General features: G+C 37.3%; 1 protein-coding gene across 3 annotated transcripts in view; it reads right to left on the bottom strand.

The window, feature by feature from the left end:
- Stim2 (stromal interaction molecule 2) overlaps nucleotides 1–14,521 on the bottom strand; it is a 135,040-nt gene that overhangs the window by 39,124 nt on the left and 81,395 nt on the right. For all 3 annotated transcript variants that reach the window (XM_052734948.1, XM_052734949.1, XM_052734950.1), the window contains exon 3: nucleotides 12,209–12,323. In XM_052734948.1, the coding sequence (XP_052590908.1) occupies nucleotides 12,209–12,323 (115 nt within the window). The remainder of the gene's footprint in view (nucleotides 1–12,208; nucleotides 12,324–14,521) is intronic.

Raw genomic sequence — 14,521 nt, 5'->3', positions numbered from 1 at the left:
ATTGAGAAACTAAACAAATGCATAAGCCAATTTATAGGATAAAGAATCTCTTGGACCTCCGTTCTCTACCCTCCACCCCCCTATCCCCTACTATCTCCAATGTCTTACAAAAAGTTAAGGTCATTACTTAACAAGGGTTGTTGTTCTAATCTTCCATGAGCAATGAATTTGAAGAAGGATTTGAAAATGGTGAAGAGCCTGGAGTCACTACCACTCCAATGGAGAACTAGATCCCCAGGAAGTTCTTTGCTTGTTTGAGCTTACACTCATTTTTTATCAAACTCTTTTTTTTTTTTGGTTTTTTGAAACAGGGTTTCTGTGTGTAGCCTTGGCTGTCCTAGAACTCAATTTGTAAACCAGGCTGGCCTTAACTCACACCTGCTTCTGCCTCCAAGTGCTAGGATTAAAGGCATGCACTGCCACTACCCAGCCCAAACTCGAAATCTTATCAACTCATGAATACAATTATTCCTGAAGGAAACAGATGCTGTTGTTAAATGTGAAGATATAGGAAGACCACCTCTGATAAATGGCTATTCAAAAAGTACTAGCTGTGATGAAATCTTTTGTGCTTGTAATTGTCGATTGCTTCCCTTTTTTCTTTTAAGTACAATCTTATCTACTTGTTCTCAAGAAAAACCCTTTGCTTAATCATACTAGCCATTTGCAGCTACCATTCAATTTCCTTTCATATTAACTATCTCTTACTAATCACTGTTCCTACTTATCTCACTCTCTTTGATGTTTTTTATTATGGTAAAACACATATAATAGGATTTACTATCTTCACCTTTTTTACAAGTATAACCAAGTGAAGTCCATTTTACTGTTCTTCTATCACTAAAATCTATTTTCAGAATTCTTTTCATCCTGTGAAACTGAAATTAGTATGTATCAACTATATAGTAATTCCCTACTCTCACTTCTACCAATTCTTCTATCATTGTGATTTTTGACTACTTTGTAAGTATTGCACATCTGCAAAATTATATAGTATTTGTACTGTTAGATGTACATCAAAGAGAGTTGGCAATGTAGCATCATGAATCGTCTATATTGGTATATTATCAGAATTTTCTTCCTTTTAAAGCTTGAATAAATAATTCACTGAATAATATTTCATGGTTTATCTATTCATAAATCAATTAATTACACTTGAATCTTTTGTGAGTCTGCATGCATACATATGTGTGTCCATTCACTATATCAATGCTTCAATCAATTTCTTCAAAGTTATTGATTTATTCCTTATCAAATCTAAGTTTCTGGTTTGGAATTTTTATACCATATTTCTTTACCTCCAACTATAATACTAACCACTTTTTGGTCTTTCTCTATCTCCCACTATGGGGAGAGAGCTGTGCAGAAGGAGAAAAGAAATTACAAAGATGCATGCAGTATTAATAAAAGATGAATGGTATCACTGAGCCAGGAAATCAAAAGGAAGCTAAGAACATGTGTAAAATATACATGAGATTCTTAATGATAGCTACATACAAGTAAGCAAAAAACATAATTAGTCATAGGACTTACATGATAAACACAAAATCCATGCTGGAGTATTGTCATGCTTTTTATTAAGAACAAAGGGGTAGAGTTTTCATTAGGACTTTGCAAACAAGAACTTTGCAACATGGTAGACTATCCTGCCAATGTATACAGCCACCTACCCTTCCTCTCTCTAAATATGGATGACACTATTCTTTTTATCCTTTTGTCTTATCCTTTAAGGGCTAAACCATCTTTTCAGTCCACCATCCCTTTCTGATTTGCCATGTGTCCCTCTGAAGGCCTCTACTCATTTCATTAGTCAGACCTTGTACGCCTGCCAGTATTCCCTAAGGCTGTCTCTCTTTCCCTTTCTTTCAATGAACTGCCAATTCCCATGTCACCACCCCCCTAAAACCCCACCACCACATACACATAATGGTTCTAGGGATTACAGTGTGGTAATATTTTGTTTGTGCTCTAACAAATAAAGCTTGCTTGGAGATCAGAGTGCAGGTCTAGCCACTACTTAACCATAGAAGCTAAGCAGTAATGGCACACACCTTTAATCCCAGTACTTGGGGTCTCATGCCTTTGATCCCAGGATTTGGGAGGCATATACCTTTAATCCCAGCACTAGGGAGGAGGAAACAGGAAATGATATGACTGGGCTGAGTGAGGAATATAAGGCAGGAGGAGAGAGGAGCTCACCCCTTTCAGGCTGAGGAGTTGGCGAGGTAAGAGGTGACTGTAGCTTGCTCCTTTGTCTCTCTGATCTTTTAGTATTTACCCTGATGTCTGGCTCTGGGTTTTTATTATTAAGACCAATTAGGATCTGTGCTACATTACGGAGGGCATTCAACATGATGTCAGGTGCTTTACCACTGAGCTATATATATATCCAGTCTCTTTCTACTTTTCATTTTAAGAGAGTGTCTTGGTAAACTGGACTAATTCTGTGGCCCAGACAGGCCTTGAACTTGTGATCCTCCATCTTTAGCCTTTTGTGTACTGGGATTGCCAATTTATGTCAGCAGACTTACTTCCTCAATTCCTGACTTTTAACTACTACACATTTCTGTTAAGTGTTAAGTCTATTGTGTTGAGCACTTAAAAACAATGAGATAATATCTGTTTCATGCTCTTTTTTTAACTTACTGCATAATAACAAAAAAGAGTTGATGGTGGAAGTAAAAACTGAACTTGTTTCAATGAGGTATTGACAATTCTTCATTTTGTCAGACTAATCTAGATTCTTAATCTCAAACTAATAATTGCAGTAAATATCTACTGAAGAAAACACTTAAAATCTAAAGTATCTAATGGTCCATTATTTTCAATACTGTAGAAGTTATGATGAAGCAAAGAGAAAGAAATGCTTACTTAAGGACCGTTTGGTCAGTTAAAAAAAAAACTTGACCTTTAAGACATGGAACTAAATGAAAAAGCTAGACAACATAAGTAAGTGTGGGGGGGGGGGTGCACGTTCGTACTTGTGAATGTGCTATGTAATTTATCCCATTTTTTCTAGCATTTCTTCTAACTATGTCTTTATAAATGCAATATGCATTTCATAATAGAAATGTAAAAAATTTCAGAAATGAGTCAGTGTGATCACATACAAATTGAAAACCTTGGCTAATACCGTTATGTTTATTATAGTTGATTTAAAAATATTAATCAGTTGAATGGAAAGAGGACTCAAGTATAACACTTACTTTTAAAAATGCTTTCTTAAGTAGACTATCTTTGGAGAGAACACCATTGCTTTTTATTGTCTTATTTAAAATAATATTTATTCCATGTAAAGTAGAATTTAATAGAGCGAATTTCTGTCAAAAACATGTATCTGAATATCAGAACTATATTCACAGCCCTAGCCAGGCATGGTGGCACACATCTTTAATTCCAGCACTTGGGAGGCAAAAGCAAGAAGATCTCTGTGAGTTCAAGGCCACCCTGGTCTATAGAGCCAGTTCCAGGACAGCCAGGGCTACACAAAGAAACCCTGTTTTAAAAAATAAAGCAAATATATATACTCACAGTCCCTCCTACCCATCTCCTTGCCAAACCAAGGACTGATACGGCAAAATTCGGCACATATCCATATGCAACTGATTCCCAACTGCTGGGGAAATGGTGAACAGAAAGCAAACAAAAATACGATGCTCAGAAAGCTGTTGTTTCCTAGGTAATCCACCACCAACAGTGAAATGGATAATCCTCATTGTTACCTTCTGCCAACGGTTCTCTTACTGTACTCCAAGCCTGAGTATCCCTCGCATTTATGAATGCAGAAAAATGTGGACTCACTCAAACATACAGAACTAGAGTAAGGACAAGTCACAAACAATCTGAAAATTTGCTTCTTCACTGCAGAAGTCTTCATGCAATGAAGTTTATAGCAGAAAACTTGTATGAGAAAAATGAGCCTCAAAACACATTTACTTCAAGTATTTCAATAGATTAAAAAATGGTCACCTTTCCAGAGTACAGACAGAGATGTGACAGGCAGTTGGTCTCTGTACCTTCTGAGGGGTATTTCCAGAGCAATTCGAAGACTACAACTGTATCAAAGTTACATATATATATTCTACAAGTTGAAAAAGTCCTGGCAAATCAGCATATGCAGCAACCCCAAGTCTCCCAAACACCAATGCCAAGTAAAAGAAAGTATGTCAAGAGAAATAGGAAATAAGAAAAATAATGAAATCAAATCAGGCCTGGCAGAAAGTTCGAGAATGAAGAAACACAAGCACTAATGCTGACATAGGATGGTGATCAAGATTGATCAAAGCTGGGCATGGTGGCATATACCTTCAATCCCAGTAAGGCAGGGGAACTGAAAATCAAGGCCAGCCTGAGCTACATAACAACACCTTGCCTAAATAAATAAATATCAGAAACTTCTTATTAAGAGTGCTCTGAATTCAGGATTTAATAATAAAAAGAAAATTATGATTACAAAAGAATAAAGGATATACTTCACATGAGTTACAGAGTTTTGTGTTATTTGGTTTTGTTGGTTTTGTTTTGTTTTCAAGCTAGAATCTTGTAACACAAATCTTAAAAGGTCTTATTAATAAAAACAAACCCAGAGCCAGATATTGGAGTGAAAGCTGAAAGATCAGAGAAACAGAACAAGCCACATCCAACCTCACCTTGCCAATTTCTCAGCTGATCTTGTTTCCTCAAACTGGAAGCCTCTGAGTCCTCATCCGAAAGGATCTCAGCTGAACTGCTGCTCAAAAGGCTAAAAGCTTAAAAAGCCTCTAGTTCCTGGTCCTCATTCCTTACATACCTTTCTGCTTCCTGCCATCACTTCCTGGGATTAAAGGCGTGTGTCTTTCCCAAGCAAGACATAAGATCTCAAGTGCTAGGATTGAAGATGTGTGTCACCATGCTTGGCTGTTTCCAGTGTGGCCTTGAACTCAGAGATCCGGATCTCTGTCTCCAGAATGCTAGGATTAAAGGCATGTGCTACCACTGCCTAACCTCTATGTTTAATATAGTGGCTGTTCTGTTCTCTGACCCCCAGATAAGTTTATTGGGGGGCATAATATATCAACCACAGACTCTCAAGTCACAGTCAAACCTGGAACCTGTGATCCTCTTACCCAGCCCTCTGAGTTCTGGCTCACCACAGCAAGCACACACAAGTGTTCACCTGGTATGAAGACATGGTATGAAACAGATGTGCTACATATTGATTCCCCCTAAATGTTGGCTGACAGAGTGAACCAGCAACATCTTTGTGTTACCTTCCTTTATACAGACGCAGCTCTGAATACTAAAAACCTTTTGTTAGCAGTACAAATAAATGATGGCACTGTTAATCCTGAAATTAGACTCCATCTCAGGGAACAGGCCTTCCTTGTCTAAGGTGCTTTTGGCATGCACTGAAAACTCAGACTTACAGTGAAGCTGACAACAGCTTCTGAAACTAACAGCACTGCACACAGGATCAAAAATACTAAAACCTGATCTGCTAAGCAGTATTAGCTAGACAGCTTACTAAGCACTGTCTTTCTTTAAATACTGTATTAATTCCTAATATCCTTAGAACTATTCATCCAGCAGAAATTTCCAGTTAAGGATGACAAGGTAAATGTCATGGAATACAACCCTACTCACCTTACTTAACCTCTGCTGGCAGGCCTCTTCCTATCTATCCCACAGTCCCTTTTAAATGCTCTCAACAGCCGATTGTAGAACATCCCTTAAGTACCTGTTAGTGGGTCTTTCTCCACTAACAGGTCGTGAACAAAGCATTCTTCATCGCAGTATCTTAGCCTGGGACAATGTCTTGCTCCTAGTAAGCACTTACAAAATACTCATACTGTGTGAGCCAATTTAATGGACACCCTCAAAGCCAGTATATTCAATCTGAAAACCTTAAAGTCAATGTGTTCAGTCATAAGAAACAAGCAAGCAAACAAACAAAAACCACACAAACAAAACCCTCTGAATACCCTCTAAACAGAGGGGCAAAGTTTCCAAGTCCTCCTGTAAAATGTTTGTAGAATCCATGATGTTCCACTCTTCCCACTCAAATCCACATTTTATACATACAATGGTAATAATCTTCTTGCCTGAATATGGTGAATAAGTCTTTCTACAAATTCTTATCTATTACAAGGCTTTCTTGGAAGCTTCAATAATGTCTAATATTTAGAGGTGATGACAAAAATCTACATGAACTACTATATCCTACATATACAGTAAACTCTGCTTCTCATAACTGCAATGCCATCCTCCAAGAATACCTTTATCTTTGCTACTGAGACTACATACAAACCAACAGCTTCCTTCAGAAAACAACTTTTGGGTTCATTGGCACTGGTATAAGAGGAGAATCTTAACGTGGCACTCCAACATTGCTTAACTTAGCATGGTAACATTTGCCTCACAGAAATAATCATAGGAACAAATAGTCACTGAGCATTTGCTTGGGACTCAGCACTGCTCTAAGCACTTTACCTCTGATTATGAACAACTTTCTAGACAGTTGACAGTATTCATCCATACCACAGAACTGAGATACAGAAATAAATATTCAGTGACCTAAAAGAAATTACATGTCTGGCTTATAAATTGTGCTTATTCAAAGAATCTAACACTTAAATGTGCCATTTTAAAAGGCTTGTTTACTCATGTTAAATGTGCTAACCTGAACATCCCTGACTTTCTAAGAAAATGTATGTCTTCCAAATATTAACTCATGCCCTAGAATAAATCTGTCCATATTACTAAAGTTCTCTAACACCACTATTTAGGTAGTATTTACTAAGCATTTTTACATCACTATCTAGCTTTCATCTGTATATATGAAAAATGCTGTTAACAGTCCTTGAAGAAATGTCTTGACACTTCCTTGGATCTTACTAGTGACTGCCATGCATACTGTAAATAGACAAAGTATTCTATCGCTGGATACCATAAAAATGCTACTGGATTTCCAAGTTTTATGTTTTGAGTAGCTCTGACAATAATGCCAAACAATATGTATTCAGTCCACCAATGTTTTCCAATTCAGCCTCTATGTAAAAGTCAACAGTGAACAACTAGAAAAGGCCAGAAGTTTTTATCAATATTTAGAAATCCACCCACACTAACACATCCAGAAGAAAAACCTCATCATAAAAAGGATCTATACAGGGTAACAATTTATGATGTATTTTACTTTTAAGAATTCAAGGCCATTTAAAAGGGACTGTGGGATAGACAGGAATTTTTTACTTTTATGTAATGTTTACAAAAAAATTGCTGTCATAAACAGAAAGAAAACACCCAAGATCATTTTTTTCTGTTTAAGTTCATTTACACTAGAAAATAACAATTATTAAATACCTAAATCTCTCCACTTTCTGAATTAAGGATAATTTAAGTTGCTTTAAGCTAAACTTCTCTAAATTTTTACATATCTACTCAACCTATTAAAACCCTTTAAGCATAGCTGAAAATTTTAGTCTTTAGAAGTACTACAGGGACAACACTTGCTAAGAGACCATCTAGGGTGTCAGAAAACATTCCATTTACATTATAGAAGACTCACATTCTATAATTGAGCCGCTTTTTATTATTTTTAAATTTTATTTTATATGTATAAGTGTTCAGCCTGCACGTATGTCTGTGCATTACATGTGTGCCTGAGGTATCTTCAGAGACTAGAAAAAGGTATTAGATCCCCTAGAACTGGAATTACAGATGGTTGTGAGCTGCCATGTGGGCACTGCGAATCAAACCTGTGTCCTCTGGAAGTGCAGCCAGTGCTCTTAACCATTGAGCCATCTCTCCAGCCCTGTGAGCCAGCTCTTAAATTACATCACTTGGAAGTCCAGACACTTTCAGTAGCATGCCACCTTTACTTCCAATTTTAGAAAGTATTCAAGTATAATTAAAGAAGGAACCATTCGTCGTATACTTTATAGTTTTCCTTTTATTTTTAGTTTTGTCTTTTTATTCTTTGACAATTTCATGTGTGTACAGAATATCTTGATCCTACCCACTCACAACAACCTTCTCACATAACCTGCCTTCCTTTCTAAGACCTAATAGTCAATCTTCACAGTCTATTCCCAATACCATCTTCTGTAAATAATCCTACTAATGAGCTAATCACTCCCTTCTATGAACCAGCTCCATACTCTAGCCTTAACTGTACTGTGTATGTATCACCTTATACTGTAATCACTTATCTTCTTTCTCTCTTCTACTCAGTAATTTGCTTGGTATAGCCTGGACCCATGTCTAACTTAACTTTAATCCCCAGAATCCAGTGGTATGCCTGCTTGGCACAAAATATAGAATAACCTATGTAATGTGAATTATCTTACGTATGACTGGTAATTAGAGAACTGTCAATATATTACGTCATGAGGTACTTTCAAACAAGTTAACACTTCATATCATATAGCAGCAAAATATACAAACTATATCCATCCCCCACCAACACACCAAGCTGTGACTCTTCCCCTTCCTCGTGGCTCACCTGGCCACTGCCACCTCAGCCACGCATGCCTTGTAGCTCTCACCTGTGTCATTTGCCTCTCTTTCATTTTAGGCAACCACAACCCAACTTAACATGGTAGTCCCTTTCACCAAATTGCATTCACTGATTATTTCTAATGTACATTCCTATACCCAGTGTAGCATTTATTGGTTAGTAATTTTAAACTTCTTTTATGAGTTCCAGTACTGTGAGGAATCAGGATACATAGCTACCTAGATTTTGAGTCATCTATTTCTCCTGCTTTTCTTTTCCATTAACTGTCATTTTAAGTTCATAATTTTGCAAAGCAAGAGTTTTTCAGAAATTCATGTGTTACAACGTGACATAAATAGTTGATGAAATGGATGTGGAACATGGCGTTTTCAACAGGCACTGTACTTTTAGCCATTAATCCCACATTTGTTGAGTATCATGTTGAAAAGGGCCACTGCTCTAGCCAGTGGATACCTAAAAACTGACATGTTGAGAATGAATGTGTGTGTATATTGGTCACATACACATGTTTAACACATCCATCTCATCCATATTGAATTTACTATGTTTTTACATTCATTCTAATATCTACTTTCAGTAGTTTTCAAAAGAACTAGTTGCTTTCTAATAGAAGTCTTAAGAAAGAAAAAAAAAACAGATCAAAGCAGAACTCTTTGGGTGTAGCAGCAATGCCCAGCTCCCCCTTACAGTTTAATAACTGAGTTGAGAGACTCATCCCCATCTCTGTAAATGTTTTGGTGAAGTTATACTGCCTGAATCCTCCACACACCATCTTCTTTCTCCTTCCTTCTGGGTAGCTGTGCTGGCAGGAACTTGGCAACCACTCTCTGAGGCCTTTATCCCAAGCAAGTGAGATGGGAGATCAAGCTCTCAGGAAAGAAACTTGCATAGCCTTGGGGCAGTGGGAGGGGGCTGAATCTCCCAAGGCTCAGTGTGCTGGGCTCTGCTGTCCCCCCATGGGAGACCTTGATTTGGAGGATGTGGGGATGTGGGGTGGCTTGGGAAAGAGGGCTGGGGGGTGAGAGGAGTGAGGAGGGGGGGATCTGTGGATGGTATGTGGAGTGAGTAGAAAATTTCTTAATAAAGAAAAAATTTTTTTAAAATTTAAAAAAAAAAAAAAGTACCCTGGAAGCTCTCAATCCTGACTCATATAAAGCCTGCAATGCATCTTGTGCATCACCTAAGTGCCCCAGCATAGCTTGCTGACATCATGGTCTTGTGCCAGGTTTAAAACACCTCCTGAATCATTGCAGAAAGGGATTTTCTTTGTACTACCTTTCATGTTGTTTGTATTTTTATGATACTCTCAATTTCTATTTAAAAAATAAACATGGTATTTTAGAAAGAAAGAAAGAGAGAAGGAAAGAGAGAAAGAAAGAAAGAAAGAAAGAAAGAAAGAAAGAAAGAAAGAAAGAAAGAAAGAAACTTGCGTTAGGAGAGTCGGGCAAGCAATTTGGACTTACAGCAAACAATTGCTCTGTCGCAATATAGAATGAGATAAGACAGAAGTGAAAGCTTAAGAGAAAAAGATTAAGGGGCTATTTACCTGGGAAAGGTCTTAAACTACAAAGAAACAAATCAGAAACATTCTCACAGATCATAAAAGATCTATTCAAAGCAAAGTCATTAGATGGGGAAGAAGACTTTTGAGGACAGAGTCCCCTCATGTGGAGATTTACTAATAAACACAATAGACTCTTCTCTCTAAGCCTTACCTTGTGGGTAAGGAGCAGGTGTCAGGAAGAAGTCACTCTTTAACACTTTAGAACATAGTAAGTGACAGGGGAACAACACAATATGAAGGAGCACGTGTGTTGGAAAACCAAAGAGCAGAAAAGAAGTAGGCCACACTGGGAAACTAGCCCTTAATAAGGACTTTAAAGAAGGAGATAAGGGAGCTAGCTGAAAAGACATCTGTATCTGCACACTGGAAAACAGGAAGTGGCTAGTTTGGATGGAGCACGAAATGAAGGCGATAGGCCAAGAGAAGAGGGAAAGGGGGTAACAGTGACTGAAGCATGGGTTTGGGTGTAGACCACTGGCTTAGAGTGATCTGTGAAGATTTTTGTTGGCTTTTTTTTTCTTCTGAGCCACTTTAGGGTGTTGAGCAGCTCAGATTTATATTTTAAGTAAATTACTCTGCTGGTGAAGAAGAGTTGACACAGGACACAACTATGATGAAACTCCTACTACAAGTCCTTTCTTTTGGCATATTTCAAGTCAGTTATAGAGAGACATTTGTAGATTTCTACTGGAAAGGCTATGAAAGGCTTCCTTTTGTAAAAACCAAGGCTACAAGTCTACAACAATCTACATAAGTAAAATAAATAAGAAATGTAGACAACGGCATTTTTGACATCCCCTTTTTGCCTTGAAAATATTTTCCCCCAAGAAAAGAAGATTCCATATGTGACAATCAGCCATGTAGTCTGTGACCTGGCAGACTCCATCTGAGTGAGACAGCCCTTCCCTCAAAGGGTTCCCAGCCAGTTCTCCAGTTATATGCCCTCCTTGCTATTTTGCCATGTCTAGATGTTATCACTGATAATCAACTAGTAATTCATTTATTTATGTTTTTATAAAAGTCTGTTCAGCTTCTTAGTTTCATTAATCAAACCTTTAGAGAAAAAAAGATGTATGCTAGACAACTGTTTGGCATTTGTACAATAGGAGTACTAGAAAAGGGATAGTTTGGTTAACTGATACTGAAAAACAAAATAAACTGAATGAACTTTTTCAATTGCTTTAATTTCAGTACCTTCCTAGCATTAGTGTCTAAGCCTAGGACTTAGGTCATACATAGCTTTCTGTGCCGTACAAAATTATTGTCCACAAAATAGCTGGACAACATGGAAACAGAAAGGGGATAAAACACAAATTACAAAATTTTATCCTGCAACTTCAGGAGTCTTTCATCTATAGTTTAGCTTTTTTGTGGTTTCAGTTACCAACATTCCATCTCATTGAGAAAAATATTGATGGAAAATTCCAGAAACAAACAACTCATTAAGTGTTAAATGAGTGTTCTAAGTGGTATAACAAAATATTGTGCTTTTCTGGCAGGAACGTGAATTATTCCTGTGTCCAGAGTATCCACACAGTATATGCTACCTACTCTGTAACAGCTAAAAAAGACCACATCACAGAACTTTTATTTATAACACATTGTTATAATCACTTTACTTTGTTATTTATAATTGCTGTTAATCTCCTACTGTGCCTAACTTACGAATTAAACTTCGTTGAAGAAGTTTATATATAGGAAAAACAGCATGCACAGGTTGTTTCTTGTGGAGGTCTTAGAACATTGCCTTAAAGCACAAGGCAGACTACAGCATTGTCAGGGCTCACAGAGGACTTCAGGAAAAGCTTAAAATTCCTGGGCTCCTGAAGACTTTAGACATTATTCACAATTAAAAAGAAAACTTCAGGTCCCTCTTTTTTTTAATTTGATAAAATTTTTATAAGAATACCATTTAATAGCTCACACAATGAGCTCAAATAGACATTATGTTATTTAGTCTAGTACAGGATATCAAATAATCTAAAAATAGCTTGTAACTTTAATGGATCTAAGAAAAATTTTAATGTAAATATTCTCACAGAAATATGATCTTATAGTACTTCTTTAAAATTATATGCAATTAGTAGGCTGCCAGTGCCAAGCAGGGCAGCAGCAGACAAGCAAGACTCCAGACCACTGCACAGTCTTACCTTCTGATGTTTTCCACTGTTTCCACAAATCCTCAACAGTTATATGCTTATCTTCTCTGTGCAGATGACTATGCTTATTCGAAGCATCTTTATATTTCATATCTTCTCTTATAAACTATAAGAGAGAAAACATTAAGTTAAACATAAGTTAAATCCTTTAGTCCCAATAAACTAAAAACAAAACAAAAACAAAAAAAACGGTATTTTAAAACCACTTTCTCATAATTGTTAAACACATTTTACAAAACGTCTTCCAATCTTGAGAACAGAGGTAGTGTAAGTTTTTATTCAAAGTTCATTACTCAATAGATATTAGTCCACATTTATACTGTGCAGGACTACACATGCACACACACAGACTGTTTCTAAACTTCATGATGGTCCTGAAGGAAAGCACTGGTTTAACTCTGTTTTATAAATGGGAAGCCAAGGCCAATGGAGGTTAAGTAACATGCCCAAGGTTAAAACAATGAACAAGTGTTGAGATCAAAGCCCTGGCTACCATTAAGCATGCAGATTAGTTACTACTGGCTCAATATTACCTTTTGACACATAAACAGTGGTGAGGTATTTCCAACCACAACTCACACTAATCTCAATCACTTTATCCTAGTTCTGTGTTTCTCTACCATCTAAGCCATTATTCAAGGAAAGCGGGCTATGCTGTCACAGTCAGCATATTTTATAAACCTACGTAGATGTCCTTAAAATCATACTTTACAATATTTAGAAAGAAAGCAGCAAAAGTAATCTCTGCTAAAAATTAACCAGGACTGTGATACTTCTTTTCCACTGTCCAACAAATAAACAGCAAAGGCTATTATACCTGTAAACCATTCACCAACGCTATCCCTGACAATTTTTCAGGTTTTATCTCCTCAAACTTCCTCTAAATAACCCATTATTCTAACTATATGGAACAAACAGAATACTTTAAATTGTTATCACTTTTAATTGTTGCTCAACATTTTTTTCTTTTTTTACTTTTTTTTTCTTGTTTTGTTATTTTACTTGTATTTGTATTGACTATCCCTTGATTCTGAAAGTAGATCATAGACTGTTTCAGAAATCCAAATACAGAAAGTCAAGTCCCTATGGACTTAAACTCTAGAAGCAAAGTTCTTATTTTTATACATTAATAATAAACATCATCTCAGACATGACAAAATTTTGGTGTGACTAGAATAAGTCTATACTAAACTACTTAACAGTTACATAGTATTAAGCAAATCATTTACCTTTGCAAATTTCAATGCTCAGCTTTTAGAATCAACACCACTATTCACAGTGACCTCAAGAGACTAGTTGGTGACAGCTTACTCACACTCTTCTACTCTAGGTAAAGAAATGGAGAGTGTAGAGTGAGTAAGTTGTCACCAACCAGTCTGTTAAGGTCACTGTGAATAGTGGTGTTGATTCGAAAAGCTGAGGGGTCCCCAACTGGATCAGGCCCTCTGAATGGGTGAGACAGTAGATTGGCTTGATCTGTTTGGGAGGCATCCAGGCAGTGGGACTGGGTCCTGTGCTCAGTGCATGAGTCAGTTGTTTGAAACCTGGGGCCTATGCAGGATCGCTTGGCTCGGCCTGGGAGGAGGGGACTGGACCTACCTGGACTGAGTCTACCAGGTTGATCTCAGTCTGCGGGGGAGGCTTTGCCCTGGAGGAGGTGGGAATGGGGGGTGGGCTGGGGGGAAGGTGAGGGGGGCGGGAAGGGGGAGAACAAGGGAATCCGTGGCTGATATGTAGAACTGAATTGTATTGCAAAATAAAAATAAAAAAAATTAAAAAAAAAAAAGAAATGGAAAGTGAGTACTTAGGAGCCTTTGTAGAAGTGATCAGATAATGCTTTCAAAGCATCTGAGCCAAACATGTGGCAAATGTGTTAGCTGTATAGACCCTGCTATTATGAGTATGGGAATTAAAAATCTGGCCATACATCAATAGCTTGAAAAGCAGTGATTTAAAAGATTCACCTTAGATTTTTTTTTCCTTCTGTTGCTATAACAGTGTCTTGTTTTATAAACTTCTTTTTGTAAAGGTATAGTTAAAGGGGCTTCTTTGGCTAGCCTCATGCCATCCTTCTTAACTGATATCTTTAGAATCTAGTAAAATATTTGGGGGAGATGGGATCACTACACCTAAGGTGCTTAAAAACTGTCCATCTTGGAAGAGGTCCAAGAGCTGAAGAGAATCTCGAGACTAAATGCCATGATGATAGACTGAGCAAAGAGGAAGTCAGTCTTGGAAAGAGTCCAGTCAGTTGGAACAAAGAGCAACTGTTCCGTTTATGGGATACACATCAAAAAGAATGTC

This window comes from Peromyscus californicus, unplaced genomic scaffold, assembly GCF_007827085.1.
Source record: "Peromyscus californicus insignis strain IS unplaced genomic scaffold, ASM782708v3 Scaffold_13__1_contigs__length_99412109, whole genome shotgun sequence".
NCBI lineage: Eukaryota > Metazoa > Chordata > Mammalia > Rodentia > Cricetidae > Peromyscus > Peromyscus californicus.
Note: the sequence above shows the minus strand (reverse complement) of the source record. Positions and strands in the feature narration are given on the sequence as shown.